At 44.3% G+C, this 16,736-nt stretch overlaps 1 protein-coding gene across 4 annotated transcripts in view; it reads right to left on the reverse strand.

The window, feature by feature from the left end:
* The window catches only part of LOC133653111 (uncharacterized), a 31,044-nt gene extending 15,006 nt beyond the window's left edge, over positions 1-16,038 (reverse strand). The window contains exons 1-7 of one of the 4 annotated variants that reach the window (XM_062052132.1): positions 2,499-2,634; positions 2,144-2,330; positions 1,780-2,028; positions 1,490-1,614; positions 1,047-1,093; positions 814-962; positions 525-686 (exon numbers count right to left, since the gene is read on the reverse strand). In XM_062052132.1, the coding sequence (XP_061908116.1) occupies positions 525-686; positions 814-962; positions 1,047-1,093; positions 1,490-1,614; positions 1,780-2,028; positions 2,144-2,303 (892 nt within the window). In that variant the 5' untranslated portion in view covers positions 2,304-2,330; positions 2,499-2,634. Of the gene's footprint in view, positions 1-57; positions 687-813; positions 963-1,046; positions 1,094-1,489; positions 1,615-1,779; positions 2,029-2,143; positions 2,331-2,498; positions 3,320-3,495; positions 3,611-3,730; positions 3,842-4,918; positions 6,096-16,025 lie in introns of those variants that run through there. The other 3 variants (XM_062052131.1, XM_062052130.1, XM_062052129.1) reach the window with 3 other exon arrangements.
* Between the last annotated feature and the right edge of the window lie 698 nt (positions 16,039-16,736).

Below are 16,736 nucleotides of genomic sequence, written 5' to 3' on the forward strand. Positions count from 1 at the left end.
ATACGGGCAAGGAAAAACTCACCCCAGTGGGACGTCGGTGAATGACTATGAGATACCTTGGAGAGGACCGCATAATATGTGGGTAACCCCCCCCTCTAGGGGAGACCGAAAGCAATGTATGTCGAGTGGGTCTGACATAATATTGTGAAAGTCCAGTCCTTAGTGGATCTAACATAATAGTAAGAGTCCAGTCCATAGTGGGGCCAGCAGGAGGCCATCCCGAGCGGAGACGGGTCAGCAGCGCAGAGATGTCCCCAACCGATGCACAGGCGAGCGGTCCAACCCGGGTCCCAACTCTGGACAGCCAGCACTTCATCCCTGGTCACCGGAATAACCCCTCCACAAGGGGGAGAGGGTGTGGGGTGGGGGGCAGAGGAGAAAAGAAAAGAAACGGCAGATCAACTGGTCCAAAAATGGGGGTCTATTTAAAGGCTAGAGTATACAAATGAGTTTTAAGATGGGACTTAAATGCTTCTACTGAGGTAGCATCTCTAACTGTTACTGGGAGGGCAGTTAACACTTACCGAAGCGACTCCTGTGCTTGGCGATGGCTTCCTCCTTGTCTGGCTTCTCCAGTTCATCGCAGAGGAAGGGAGGCACATCCACAGTGACGCTGACTGGTGTTCTCTGGTCAGGGGTCTGTCTGCAGCCAGCAACAACCTCCCTGATCAATTCATCTACGTAGCCTGCAAAATACAATTGTACATGTTCCTGCTCACAACATAATATACTCATGGAGAGTGAAACTTGACAGTATTATTATCATGATACAAAGTGTCAAGTGTTTACATGTTTTGTGTCCTCTACACTTACGGTATGTTGGCTCTGTCGCGATTTTCTTGACCACATGGCCCCCTGCTTTATACTTCGGGTAGCGTACTGCATAGCGCTCAGCACCCGCTTGTGTAGTGGCTATAGGGCGGCTCGAGTTTTCATTCCAGTGCCGTCCAGCAAGCAGGTTCCTAGGTGTGGTAACAGAATAATGTAATAATTAGTACTAAAGTATGGCACACACTAGTGACACTTAGATTAGTGTGGAAACATACCTGCACAGCATTCCGATGTATGAGAAGACATACATTTTCGGTGCGAACTGTATAAGATAAAAGACACTTTATTCAGTCATGCGTCCATACAATGTGTGTGTAAATTTATAAATAGTTTGTAAATTTGAATACAAATGTTTGTGTATTAAACTGTTTATAGTCAGCTATTAAAGCTTGATCTCCTGCAATAATGAAGCTGTTTTGTTTTTAATTTTAACACCACGCCAGAATTGTTTGCAATCTTTCTCACCAAGATGCTTAGCCACTATGTTGGACCTCTAACTGCCTAGCCACTATGTTGGACCTCTAACATTCTCTTGCTTACACTGACTGTATCAAGGCTACATTTAGTATGCTCTAGTATTTTGCTCCCTGGCCACCAAAGTCCTAGTGGCAGGTGGTAACCACCGACGCCACCTACAGGCGATCAGCCTAATTCTCACCTGTATGATAAGGCTATGGAACGCCTCCACCTTGGAAGTCTGGTGTTCACCCGACAGCATGGCGATATCTTTCAGCAGGGACTTGTTGTTGACCACCTCCTCCAGTTTCACTGCTGAGCGTGAACCTAAACATAAATTTAAAATAGAACAATGTTTCAACAAAAATGTTCCAGTCAACTTAAACTGGTTATTTACTTACAAGTTTATCTGAATTTTTTGACTTTCAAAAGATGTGCAGGAAAATACTGCTAGTCCCTCACTGCTTTCGGGCAACTTATTTTCCTACTCACTTTGTTTGAGCCATTTCTTTTGCCGTTGCAGTTGTCCATGAGTACAAATTGGGAAGAGGTCGCCATGGTCCTTGTGGATGTTCTGAATGTGTCGCTCCACAGACTTCCACTTGGCAACCAGAAGTGCCCCCTCTCCAGGCGGTGTAGACACTGCTGCCCAGTAGAGGTGGTTGATTATACTTTGCACCCAGGGCTTCAGGTCTTCACAGTCCTTATGCTTGTAGATGGCCTTCAGTTTCTTTCCGATGGCTACAAACAGAAAAAAGCAGAAATTTGTGGATTAAATACAATATGGCATGCATCTGATCACTAATATGTACACACTACTTCACAACTTGTAATGCATACAAATAATCCAACTAACATTTTGCAACATGCCAGATGTCATAGCAGTGCCGTGTATTGGGCATGTTTTCGCGAATCCATTTAGCGATCTGTCTGTGTCGGTCTGTCACCAGCACCCCGACATCCAGGTCCCAGCTGATCAACAGCTCCACCATCCTCTTCAGTCCTTCCATCTCCATATGGTAGCTGCCAAGACATTCGTTGCTCTGAAATATATATAACAGAAAAGGAATGAGCAAAGAAAAAAATGAAAAAGGGGCTTAGTATACATTGAAATGGTTAATGTTATTAGACAAATTTACTAGGATAATTCTGGAAAATCCCTTCTCTGCTTATTATGTTACTAGTGTTTTAGTGAGATTATATGGTCGTACCTGTACAACCTAAAGGTCGAGAACCACATTGGCCACAAGCTCCATTGTGGTGTAGGTACCAAACTTGGCACTGTGTCCCGGACTGTCTGCTCGCCCATCACCACCAAGGACGAGGGGTCGGCCTTCCACCTGCAGCATGGTGAGGTGCGTCCGTTGCTGTTCCTCCCACACCTTTTTGATGGCTGGCTGCAGGATGAGCTCCTGGTGGTTGAAAAATGTCCTCTTCACATACGTGACCACTCCGATGCTGTTCAGCACTTGCAACACCTTGCCAGAAGATGCGCCAGCGAAGAGGATGCCAGCAGATAGCAGGATGTTGCCCGCGGCATAAGGGCCAATGTTTGGCTGGCTGCTCCAACTACTCCTCTGGTCACATGATGCACATTGAAGAGTCATGGTCAACTGTGTACCGTTTGAATCCCAAGAAGGGCTTATGTCCTGGCTGCCACAGACTGGACAGTGACACCGCTTGACGAGACTCTGGAGGCACGACTCAAAGATGATGTACTTCGGTTCCTTGTGGCAGCCCTCTTCACGCATCTGGTGAGTACGTGGGTGATCTGACGACCCGTCAGATTGACACGGATCCGATGTCGATGACTCACTCGGCACATAGCTGTCATCGGAAGAACCACTAACAAAAGGCGCAGTGGGACTTGATGCTGGTCCTACATCAAACAATGCAGGAGCACCTGGAGTTGCTATGTTAGTCTGCATCTCGGGGCTGTCAGATGGAGCTGCTACACTTGACGATGGGACTTCACTAACCCTGGCCAGCCGAGCTCTAACCCTCTCGAGGATCTCTGGGGTCACCTGGTGTCCTAGCAATAAAATCAAACACAAGTTGTTTATATAATCTGTTAAAATTAAACTAGAATCACATACTAATTATTGTCTTTGAATCACCTAATTTATCTGTCTACTCTACTCTGCACAGGCAGCTGTGCAATGTGTACTGTGATGTGCAGAATCATGTTCATCACCGAAATAGACATACCCTTTGATCTATGATGTATTTTCCCTGTTTGGGTGCTCTTGCTACTGGTCATTGCTGTTGGTGCTCTGCCAATCGGTACCCAGTCCGTCTGGCATCCTTGTTCTCTTGTATTTCCCTGGAAATGGAGAAACAGCTACATGTAATATGGATACCTCATTTACATAAATTATGAATACTTTTGTATTGGGCTTGAACTGTAATGCATTTGAACATTGATTAAGAAGACAAATCGAACCTGATCTTGATTGCCCTCCTCATCAGGCAAATCTAGTGCCATTGCCATTGGTTCATCCACCGCATCCGCCACTGATGCCGTAGTCGTACTGGCCATGATCTGATCTATTGTCTGTAAATGTACAATACTTTATATTATTGTCTATTGTAATCTATTGACAGTATTGACACTATTGACAGTAATGTCAGTAAATGTACGATACTTTATACTGCAGAAGAACTTGACTAGAACTTGAAGCAATAATTATATGTAGACTATTTTATTGTTAATTTATTTCATTGTTCATGGAGTAGACCAGTGGTTCTCAAATGGGGGTACGCGTATCCCTGGGGGTACTTGAAGGTATGCCAAGGAGTATGTGAGAATTTTTTTAAATATTCTAAAAATATCAACAATTCAAAAATCCGTTATAAATATATTTATTGAATAATACTTCAACAAAATAAATGTTTAGAATTAAGTTCATGAATCCAGATGGATCTCTATTACAATCCCCAAAGAGGGCACTTTATGTTGATGATTACTTCTATGTGTAGAAATCTTTATTTATAATTGAATCACTTGTTTATTTTCAACAAGTTTTTTGTTATTTTTAAATCTTTTTTTCCAAATAGTTCAAGAAAGACCACTACAAATGAGCAATATTTTGCACTGTTATACAATTTAATAAATCAGAAACTGATGACATAGTGCTGTATTTTACTTTTGTTTCTCTTATTTTCAAACAAAAATGTTTTGCTCTGATTAGGGGATACTTGAGTTAAAAAAATGTTCACAGGGAGTACATCACTGAAAAAAGGTTGAGAACCACTGGAGTAGTATATGACTGTGTGTGTGAGTTTTGATTGATTGATTGATTGAGACTTTTATTAGTAGGCTGCACATTGAAGTATATATTCTGTACAATTGACCACTAAATGGTAACACCCCAATAAGTTTTTCAACTTGTTTAAGTCGGGGTCCACTTAAATTGATTCATGATACAGATATATACTATCAGATATATACTATCATCATAATACAGTCATCACACAAGATAATTACATTGCATTATTTACATTATTTACAATCCGGGGTGTGGAGGGGTTAGGTTTGGTTGTTATCATCAGTCATCAACAATTGAGAACAAAGAAATGGATATTGGAACAGTGTAGTCTGACTATGGAAACTGGAAATCAAGATTCTTACCCTCTTCCTTTCCCTTTTGGCAAATGCAGACCTCATGTGCACAGTCTGTCCACTTGTGGAGGGTGTGGGGTGCTCTGAACTTGTCGAACTTGCACTTAAGCATGGCCGTGGTCTGTTGAAAACAGTTGGCTTCGCACCTTTCTTCAGCACGAGTCGACGGGTGGTGGCGATGCCCATCGCTGCCCTTTGCAAGGGACCCTCTTCGAAACATGATTGTTCGAAATGTTCGCTGCATAATACACTGTACTTTGCGTGTGTGGTCCAATCCAACCGTGTTCGCTTGACTTCTTTGTTCTATAGTAAAGCTTGGCCGCCATCTTTTGGGAATAAAAACAATGCAACACCAGTTGTGTTTGTCTTTGTGTTGCTACATCCCGCAGCAACACACCGCTTTCCACTTACAGCTTTCTTTTTTGTAGTCTCCATTGTAAATTGAACAAATTGCAAAAGATTCACCAACAGATGTCCAGAATACTGTGGAATTTTGTCGAAAACACAGGTTTTTATGTCGGATCCGATAGGGTCCAACCTCTTCCGTAGCTCTTGTGACGTCACGCGCATACGTCATATGCAAATGAGTTTTTCGAACGGAAGTGTGGCGGGAATTTTAAAATTGCACTTTATAAGTTAACCCGGCCGTATTGGCATGTGTTGCAATGTTAAGATTTCATCATTGATATATAAACTATCAGACTGCGTGGTCGGTAGTAGTGGGTTTCAGTAGGCCTTTAACTCTGCTAATATTTGGCATCAATCCAAGCAGCTGTGTGTGTGTCTACCTATCTACATGTGCACAACAGGGGACCTGGTTAACTTATGATAGTAGTGTATGTGTGTTTAAGAGAATGGCAACATGTTGTCTGACTGACGTCAGTGAGTGAATGGGCGAGTAAAGAGAGAGAGAGAGGGGTAGTGCGTGCACTGCACAGTAGAGTGATGAACGGGTCCGGCTGTGTCCTGCAAAACTAATAATAAAGCAACTAGATTGTCACAAATCGGCGGCCTCGTCATCGTCCCTAAAGGGAACGTCTACCCTATGCTCCTCTAGTACGGTCTGCACCGGAGCAGAACAACAGGACAGGTGTAACAACTACTTTATTACCTGTCACTATTTAAACTCATTGTGCAGATCTGAATGCTTATTATTTAAACGTTTATCTAAGCTTAAAGCAACGGTGGTAATACTAATCGCCACATTTGGCGAGGCGTGTTTTAAAGCAACACTTGAAGTGCGGTGCTTCCTTGATTAAAGCGTCATCTTTATCGTCAGTCACAGGGAGAACACGCAAACTCCTGGAATTCACATGTAAGTGTAAAAATACAAAAAAACAAGAGAAATCTGTTGAAATCTAATTTAGTGAATGGAAACATAGAGAATGGCAATAACATCAGGGAAGCCAAACACCAGCTACTGGTTGGCAGGGCAATTGCTCAAGACTGTAAGACCAGAAGCACCGACCAGTGCAATACCTGGACTGACTACAAGAAAGCCTACGGCTCAGTGCCACACACATGGATACTGGAGTGTCTGGAACTGTTTTACATCAACAGGACGCTAAGTAGCATTATCAAGAACTCAATAAGGTAGCGGATGACTATTCTGGAGGCCAACTCAAAGCAAATTGCACAAGTGAGCATCAAATGGAGCACATTCCAGGGAGACATTATGTACCCGCTGCTGCTATGCATAGGCCTGAACACACTCATTCAGATCATAATAGGTTCCAAAAGTGTAACGACACTCAGCCATGGATGGATGACATCAAGCTGTATGCCAAGAATAAGTATTACATTGACTCCCTGATTTACCTAATAAGAATTTATGACATCAAAATGTCATGCGGACTTGCTAAGTGTGGGCGAGTGATATCTAAACGATGGAAAAGGATCTACCTTGGATCTTGAATTATCGGACATAACAGACAGCTACAAATTCCACAGACCAATGGTATCAATGATGAGGCAGCTCAGAGGTCAGCCACAGCCAAATGCAGGTAAGGCGGGTCCTGAAGAGCCAGTTGAATGGCAAGAATAAGATCGAGGCCATTAACACCTGTGCCCTACCAGTAATCAGATACCCTGCTGGCAATACCCTGAACCCCAAATGCAAATGCAAGCCACTGATATTGAGACAAGAAAGCTCCTTAAGATGCATGGAGCTTTCTCGGAAAGAGCATGTCATGATAGCAGCCAGCATGACAGAGTAAAAACCCACTAAGGCTCCACCAACTGGTGATATACCCCTTGGCATGTAAGCATTCCCTCAGGGTTTGTGTTTTGTAAGAATGTAAAAATGAAATTTGATTTGCGTCGTATTGGGGTCCTCTCTGATGAAGCACATGTAAGATTTTCAGGCATTTTCTATGTTCTTAGCACTCATATTCAGCTCATATATTCAGTGTGTAGATGTATATATACTTTGTTTTTGACTTTACTTAATGTGCCTCGGTGTAAACTGCAATGCAGTTTATTTTTTAATTGTTTATTCCTTATTTAACCAGGAAATGTGAAGGTTTATGAATATTAAAATTTTACTTTTTTAAAGAGGAGATTTGACATACTATGTTTGTATATTGTGCCAACTGTTAGAAAGCCCACTGTTTTGCGTGTTCGTGTTCAAGCTTCACTAATGAGTGTTGGGCGAGCGCCCGTTTGTCCTACTGCCTAGGCGGTCCTTAAACGCACCGTAGTTGTGTGGATCATTACGCAGCTGTCTGTTTGCTTTTGTGAATGTGAATTATATTTATATAGTGCTTTTCTCTAGTGACTCAAAGCGCTTTACATAGTGAAACCCAATATCTAAGTTACATTTAAACCAGTGTCGGTGGCACTAGGAGCAGGTGGGTAAAGTGTCTTGCCCAAGGACACAACGGCAGTGACTAGGATGGCGGAAGCGGGAATCGAACCTGGAACCCTCAAGTTGCTGGCACGGCCACTCTACCAACCGAGCTATACCGCCCCTTTTCTAACTTTCTCCAACAATATCTCAGAAGGACGTGTTTTCGTGCCACTCCTTTGTCTTATTTGGCCACATAACGTTGTATGCTGTGCGTGAATGTATAAAGACCACAGCCAACGTTGCTCAACTTGACAAAACTGTAAATAAATCCACTAAAGGACAAAGCCTGCCGTTTCATTTAACGTGGAGAAACACCTCTAAGCCAGTGATTTCTAGGAGGTACCTCACCATCTGACAAACCCTCCGTTTTACCAACTGTTGCAAGTTGTGTGACGTAATTGCTCAATGCAATTGTTTTGCAAGAAGATTCACTCCATACTTGGTGATGGTAAGCTACTAAAGCTCACTCACTCACTCACTCATCCCATGGCCTAGGAGGCCGTAGGGGTGTCATGGTGGATGCTTGGGCAGTCAGGGATCTCCAGCGCTCACAATCTTCTGCTGTTCGTAGCAGGGTTTGGAAGCTGCAGCCAGTCCATTCTTTGATGTTGTCCATCCAGGCCTTTCTCTGCCTGCCTCGTCTCCGCTTCCCCTCTACTGTTCCCTGCAGGATGGTCTTTGACAGGGAGGTGTGCCTTGTGACATGACCAAACCAGGTCAGCTTGCGACATTTAACTGTTGAGAGTAGAGGTTCCTGTTAGCCAGCATGGGTGGTAACTAGCTGTCTAACATAATAATGTGTCCGGTGTTCACTGTATGATATATGTAGCATTCTTCTGTAACACTTGCTTTCAAAGGACTGTATCCTGCGCTCAGTGTCCACTGTGAGCGTCCAGCTCTCACAACCATAGAGTAGGGTGGAAAGAACAAGTGACTTGTATATAGCTATAGCTACCCTGGGTTAAACTGACAGTTTTATGGGTACCACAACTGCAGAACTAGGTGACTCCCCTGTGCCACCCCTGAAAGAGTCTGGACAAGCCACTGTTGTGAATGTAACAGGCACCATAAAAGAAGAAAATGAAGAACTCCAGGAATACGTCAATAAGATGGCCCAGAGGGAAGACCAGATGCCTCAGGCAACATAAGTCCATTTAGGAGGAGGAGCCAGATGGTCTGGCATGGCAAGTTCTACAGATAAATTAAAGAAATGGCTGAGATTGAGAAAACATACCAGTAGTTGGAAAAGACTGGACTGAAAGACACTAATCATGTTGATCATCATGGCGCCGATCACGGCTGCTTCTGTGCTCTCGTGCGCTCTGTTTTTTTTGTTTTTGTGTGTAAATTGTGTGTCTGCGTGCTTTTACACCCGCAAAGATCAATCACCCCTACGCACTTATTACTGGTCATCTTAGCGTCAGCTGCGGATTTGGTCAATTTTTTTGGTCAAAAGAGGGAAACCACACCGAAGAGGAAAGAGAGCAGACGCCCTTGTCCCTCTCCGCAGACGAGAATTACGCACCCCCTAACCTGCCATCTTTCTCTCCATTGTCCGCTCACTTCCCAACAAGATGGACAAGCTAGCGTTGCTGATGAGAAAAAACAAGGACTTTTCCTCATCTTGTGTTTTGTGCTTCACGGAAACATGGCTGAGCGCGAGTGTCCCAGACAGCACGGTTCAACTGGAGGGCTTTCATCTTCTCCGTGCGGACCGAGACGCGGGGCTCTCCGGCAAAACAAGAGGCGGTGGAGTCTGCTTTTTCATCAACAACAACTGGTGTACAGACGTGACGGTGATATCCCAACACTGCTCTCCTGCTCTGGAATATATTTTAATTCACTGTAAGCCCTTTTACTCACCGCGTGAGATTGTTTCAGTCATGCTGGTGGCTGCCTACATACCGCCCAGCTTGCAGACCGGATCTTACATGTGGAACGGTCTTTTCCGGACTCCCTTGTTATCGTACTTGGTGACTTTAACAAGGGAAATTTGAGCCAGGAATTACCCAAGTATAGGCAGTTTATTAAATGCCCGACCAGAGAGGAGAACACTTTGGATCACTGTTACACTACAATAAGTACCATGCAGTCCCGCGCGCTGCTCTCGGACTATCAGATCACGTGATGGTTAACTTAATCCCTTCATACAGACAGAGACTGAAACTGGTTAAACCTGTTGTGAAGACCATTAAGTGTTTCACCGCTGAGGCTGTGGAGGAGCTGCGCGCATGTTTGGAGACGACAGACTGGGAGGCAATGGGAGCGGCCATGGACAATCTGGACGAGTATATGGACACTGTGACCTCATACATTCAGTTCAATGAGGCGTGCATCATTCCAACGCACACCAGGGCTTGTTATAACAACGACCAGCCCTGGTTCACACCCAAGCTCCGACAGCTGCACAAGAAGAAGGAGGCTGCATGGAGAAGCGGGGACCGGAGTACCTACAGAGAAGCGAAGTACCACTTCAACAGGGAAGTGGAGAAAGCTAAATCTGTGTACTCTAACCATCTACAGGAACAGTTCAGCTCCAATGATTCTGCGGCCGTTTGGAGAGGGCTAAGGGCCCTTACGAACTATAAGGCCAAAGCCCCCCAGGGCCTGAATGACCGGACTCTGGCTCAGGGCCTCAACATACATTACTGTCGTCATGAACAGCCTTCAGCTCATCAAAGCTCTGCTCCCCCCACCATCACCCTCCCCACCAACGCCAGCACTTCATAAAAGGAATTAAAGGACTCCAAGGACATCACAGGACTCCAAGAACATCACAGGACTTTAAAGGCCCTCTCCATCCGAGAGGAGGATGTACGCCGGCAGTTCTTGAAGCTGAACACGCGGAAGGCCCTCGGGCCGGATGGTGTCTCCCCTTCCACCCTCAGACACTGCGTGGATCAGCTGGCTCTTGTCTTCATTGACAATTTTAACACCTATCTGGAGCTATGCCACGTGCCGTCCTGCTTCAAGACCTCCACCATTGTCCCTGTCCCCAAGAAAGCACGGATCACAGGACTTAATGACTACAGGCCGGTGGCACTGACGTCTATGGTCATGAAGTCCTTTGAGCGCTTGGTCCTGCCCCACCTCAAGGACATCACCGCCCCCCTCCTGGACCCACTGCAGTTCGCCTACAGAGCCAACAAGTCTGTGGATGATGCAGTGAACCTGGCCCTCCACTTCATCCTGGAGCATCTGGACTCCCCAGGAACCTACGCTAGGATCCTGTTTGTGAACTTCAGCTCTGCCTTCAACACCATCCTCCCTGGACTGCTACGAGAAAAGCTCTACCAGCTCAGCGTGCCCGACTCCCTCTGCAGTTGGATCAATGACTTCCTGACGGACAGAAGACAGAACGTGCGGCTGGGGAAGATTGTTTCGGACAATCGAACCACGAACACTGGTACTCCTCGGGGCTGTGTACTTTCCCCCTGGCTCTTCTCCCTGTATACAAACTGCTGCACCTCCAGTCACCAGTCCGTAAAGCTGCTCAAGTTTGCGGACGACACTACCCTCATCGGGCTCATCTCGGATAGCGACGAGTCCGCCTACAGGAGAGAGGTGGACCGGCTGGCGTCCTGGTTCAGCCTCAACAACCTGGAGCTGAATGCCCAGAAAACAATGGAGATGATCATGGACTTCAGGAAAGTCACAGCCCCACCATCCCCCCTCACCCTGATTGACTCTCCCACCCTGTCTCCATTGTGGACTCCTTCCGTTTCTTGGGCAAAACCATCACCCAGGACCTCAAGACTCAGTCAAACCACTGAAATTCTAAACACAATGGAGGACATAGAGACTCATGACTGTCCATAAAGTGCCTCACTAAAACAACAGTCCTTTGAAACAATTTACAGTTGTTTTTGTTGCCATCAAATAAACTTGTTTGAACTAGCAGAACAACAGCAAGTAAGTGAAGCACAAATCAGTTTTTGTTTTCCCCCAACTGATGGTGTTATTTGGTGTACTTTAGAAGTTCTACTTTCTATTCATGCATTTGGCTGAGAAAGCAAGTTTGTCTAAAATATGTTGTAATTGAAGTAGCTAGCTAGTTACAGTTGTCATCTTCTGGTTAAATGATGCATGAAAGTGAATATCCATCTTCAGCGATCGGAACCTGTTATGTGGTGGCGGCATGACTCCTGCTTTACAGTCACCGTGCCTGCTTGCACAAATGCTGAAAGAGGAATTTGCAGTTTCCGGCCTTGCTTTATGTTTTTAGCTTAACCGCCATAGCAAGTTTTTTTGTCATTCTAGCTTTCTGCTCCAGTTGATCAACGTACAGACACACTCGCCAACCAACTCCCACGATCAAGCCACACAAAAGTGCTACAATCCACTTTGAAGTGTTATCCATCCATCCATCCATCCATCCATTTTCTACCGCTTGTCCCTTCCGAAGTCGTGGGGGTGCTGGAGCAACTCTCAGCTGCATTCGGGCGGAAGGCGGGATACACCCTGCACAAGTCGCCACCTCATCGCAGCTTTGAAGTGATATGTCGCATACAATTAAAACAAGCCAGCAAAGGGAAGGGATCATTTGTTAACATTAAGCCTGTGATGCTGAAAGAAATAGCCTGCTGTGTGAGAATAAGCTACCACTATGTGATGTAACAAGCTTATTTAGAATAGTGCAGTGGGTGGGTCCACTAAAGCAGTGGTTCTCAAATGGGGGTACGCGTACCCCTGGGGGTACTTCAATCAATCAATCAATCAATGTTTATTTATATAGCCCTAAATCACAAGTGTCTCAAAGGGCTGTACAAGCCACAACGACATCTTCGGTACAGAGCCCACATACGGGCAAGGAAAACTTACCCCAGTGGGACGTCAATGTGAATGACTATGAGAAACCTTGGAGAGGACCGCATATGTGGGTAACCCCACCCGCCCCCCTCTAGGGGAGACCGAAAGCAATGGATCTCGAGTGGGTCTGACATAATATTGTGAAAGTCCAACACATCAGCGAAAGTCCAGTCCATAGTGGGGCCAGCAGGAACCATCCCGAGCGGAGACGGGTCAGAAGCCTAGAGATGTCCCCATCCGGTGGACAGGCTAGCGGTCCACCCCGGGTTGGGAGCAGAGTAGAAAAGAAAAGAAAAGAAACAGCAGATGAACTGGTCTAAAAAAGGAGTCTATTTAAAGGCTAGAGTATACATATGAGTTTTAAGATGAGACTTAAATGCTTCTACTGAGGTAGCATCTCTAACTTTTACCGGGAGGGCATTCCATAGTATTGGAGCCCGAATAGAAAACGCTCTATAGCCCGCAGACTTTTTTTGGGCTCTGGGAATCACTAATAAGCCGGAGTTCTTTGAACGCATATTTCTTGCCGGGACATATGGTACAATACAATCGGCAAGATAGGCAGGAGCTTGACCGTGTAGTATTTTATACGTAAGTAGTAAAACCTTAAAGTCGCATCTTAGGTGCGCAGGAAGCCAGTGCAAGTGAGCCAGTATAGGCGTAATATGATCAAACTTTGTTTTTGTCAAAAGTCTAGCAGCCGCATTTTGTACCATCTGTAATCTTTTAATGCTAGACATAGGGAGGCCCGAAAATAAAATGTTACAGTAATCGAGACGAGATGTAACGAACGCATGGATAATGATCTCAGCATCGCTTGTGGACAAAATGGAACGAATGTTAGCGATATTACGGAGATGAAAGAAGGCCGTTTTAGTAACACTCTTAATGTGTGACTCAAACGAGAGAGTTGGGTCGAAGATAATACCCAGATTCTTTACCGAGTCGCCTTGTTTAATTGTTTGGTTGTCAAATGTTAAGGTGGTATTATTAAATAGATGTCGGTGTTGAGCAGGACCGATAATCAGCATTTCCGTTTTCTTAGCGTTGAGTTGCAAAAAGTTAGCGGACATCCATTGTTTAATTTCATTAAGACACGCCTTAGGGGCATGTAGAGTTGAGTGTCATCGGCATAACAGTGAAAGCTAACACCCTATTTGTGTATGATGTCACCTAGCGGCAGCATGTAAATACTAAAGAGTGCAGGGCCAAGAACCGAACCCTGGGGAACTCCGCACGTTACCTTAACATAGTCCGAGGTCACATTGTTATTGGAGACACACTGCATCCTGTCAGTAAGATAAGAGTTAAACCAAGACAAGGCTAAGTCTGACATCCCAATACGCGTTTTGATACCCTCTAATAAAATATTATGATCAACAGTATCGAAAGCGGCGCTAAGATCAAGAAGCAGCAACATAGATGACGCATCAGAATCCATCGTTAGCAATACATCATTAGTAATTTTTGCGAGGGCTGTCTCCGTAGAGTGATTTGCCCTGAAACCTGATTGAAAAGGTTCACAGAGATTGTTAGACGCTAAGTGTTCATTTAGCTGCTGTGCGACAATTTTTTCGAGGATTTTCGAGATAAACGGAAGGTGGGACACCGGCCGGTAGTTTACCATGAGGTCAGGATCAAGGTTAGGTCTTTTGAGTAGAGGATGAATAACCGCTTTTTTGAATGCTAGGGGAACAGTGCCAGAGGAAAGTGATAAGTTTATAATATTTTACACTGATGGACCTAATAATACAAAAAGCTCCTTGATAAGTTTCCCAGGAATTGGGTCAAGTAAACATGTTGTTTGTTTTGTCCCATTTACACATTTTAACAATTCCTCCAATGTTATTTCATCAAAGAGAGAGGAACTATTTTGGAGGGCAGTGTCCGTCGTATATACAGTCGTATCTGTGTTAATAGAACCCAGTTGTAGCTGAGATGCATTGTCTTTAATCTCTTTTCTAATGACTTCAATTTTCTTATTAAAGAAATTCATAAAGTCATCTGCTGAGTGGGTGGAGCTACTGGGAGGAGTCCCTTTTTGGGTTAGTGATGCTACTGTACTAAACAAAAATTTAGGATCATTTGTGTTGAGGTGGATGAGATTTGAGTAATATTTAGCTTTAGCTGAGGTAAGCATGCGTTTATAAGTTATTAAACTATCACTCCATGCTTGATGGAAAACCTCAAGTTTAGTCGCAAGCCATTTGCGTTCCAGCTTTCTACATGATCATTTCTGGGCTTTAGTTTCTTCTGTAAACCATGGGGTACGCCTTTTAGGGGCCCTTTTTAGCTTTAGCGGTGCTACACTATCAATGGTGTCGCGCAGGGCGTCGTTAAAGTTGTTAGTGAGGTTATCAATAGAGCCCACATAATTTGGGAATGGTGCCATTACAAAAGGCAATAGGTCAGTAAGAGTCGTCGTTGTGGCAGCATTAATGTTGCGGCTGCTATAGTAGTTATTATTATTATTATTAGTTTGTTGACAATGAGTCAGAACTTAAAATTTTACAAGGTAATGATCGGATATTACTTTAGTGTACGGGAGTATCGTAACTTTAGAGGTGGTGACACCCCTGACAAGCACTAGATCTATCGTATTACCGTTGCGATGCGTGGGTTCATTTATTATTTGTGTAAGACCACAGCTATCAATTATAGTCTGGAGCGCCACGCATGGAGGGTCCGATGGGGTATTCATATGGATATTAAAGTCCCCCATTATGATTATATTGTCGGCGTGCGTCACTAGATCAGCAACAAACTCTGAGAATTCACTGATGAAGTCCGAATAGGGCCCAGGGGGGCGGTAGATAACAGCCAGGTGGAGAGGCAGCGGTGTGACAAACCTCATAGTGAGCACCTCAAACGAGTTATATTTATTATTTAGGTTAGGTGTAAAATTATAGTTTTCATTGTATATTAGTGCGACACCCCCTCCCCTTTTAAGAGGACGGGCAACATGCGCATTCGTATAGTTAGGAGGAGATGCCTCATTTAGCGCAAAAAAATCGTCTGGTTTGAGCCAGGTCTCGGCGAGACCAACGACGTCAAGTTTGTTGTCTGTAATGACCTCATTAACTAATAACGTTTTGGAAGATAATGATCTTATGTTTAAAAACCCCATATTATAGGTAGTGGGCTGTTTTGAGGATTGTTTGTTGAAATTATCCGAAGTAGCAATATTAATAATGTTGCGTTTATTATGCGTAGTGCACTTTAAATAGTTTCGACCATATCTAGGAATTGATACGACGGGAATTTTCAGATTGTTTGCTTGATACTGCGATAAACTGAACGCATCATAGTTAGCCACCTCAGTACAATGTATGTCTGCCTCTGACACCGTCACAAAAGAAAAAACATTATGTGAGTTGTATTTTATTCTAACAGAATTGCTATGTGTGCAGGGATTATCCAGCCTGGCGCCGGCTAGTTCTAGTTTAAATGACTTCTTACCCGGACATTCCACGCTTCATTGGTTAGCTTTTCCCTTTGTTGTTAGCCCCACTCAGCATCCCCGCTTCTGCTTCCGCTCACACCGCTTACGCCGCCTCCATTGGCGGTCCCCGCTAATACTTGACTCCGCTGCTACAAAGGCCGCTCGATGTAGCCCACGAAGTATTCCCATGCTAGCGAGGAGGTCCACCGTACATGCATCTTTCAGTCTATAACGACCCGATCCATCCACATACAGAATTGTCTGTCGGTCGTATGTGATCACAGTGTTCACGCTTTGAGCCAGCCATGAAATTGACAGAAATGACGGGTGTTTTTTGCCAAATCGCTCTACACTCCCAAGAGCGTTTGCAAGCCGCTGCCTTTAGGGCGCCGCCATTTTGCCATCTTCTTGGCATACTTGAAGGTATGCCAAGGGGTACGTAAGATTTTTTTTTAAATATTGTAAAAATAGCAACAATTCAAAAATCCTTTATAAATATATTTATTGAATAATACTTCAACAAAATATGAATGTAAGTTCATAAACTGAACATCAAATCAAGTAGGCTATTCCATCCATTACCATAATAAACCCAGAGTTTCCCCCATGCCATGATGGTAAAATGTCTGCCAAAAAGAACAGTGAAAAGGAATGCAACAATGCAATATTCAATATTGACAGCTAGATTTTTTTTGGACATGTTCCATAAATATTGATGTTAAAGATTT

This window comes from Entelurus aequoreus, linkage group LG07 (genome assembly GCF_033978785.1).
Source record: "Entelurus aequoreus isolate RoL-2023_Sb linkage group LG07, RoL_Eaeq_v1.1, whole genome shotgun sequence".
Classification (NCBI taxonomy): Eukaryota; Metazoa; Chordata; class Actinopteri; order Syngnathiformes; family Syngnathidae; genus Entelurus; species Entelurus aequoreus.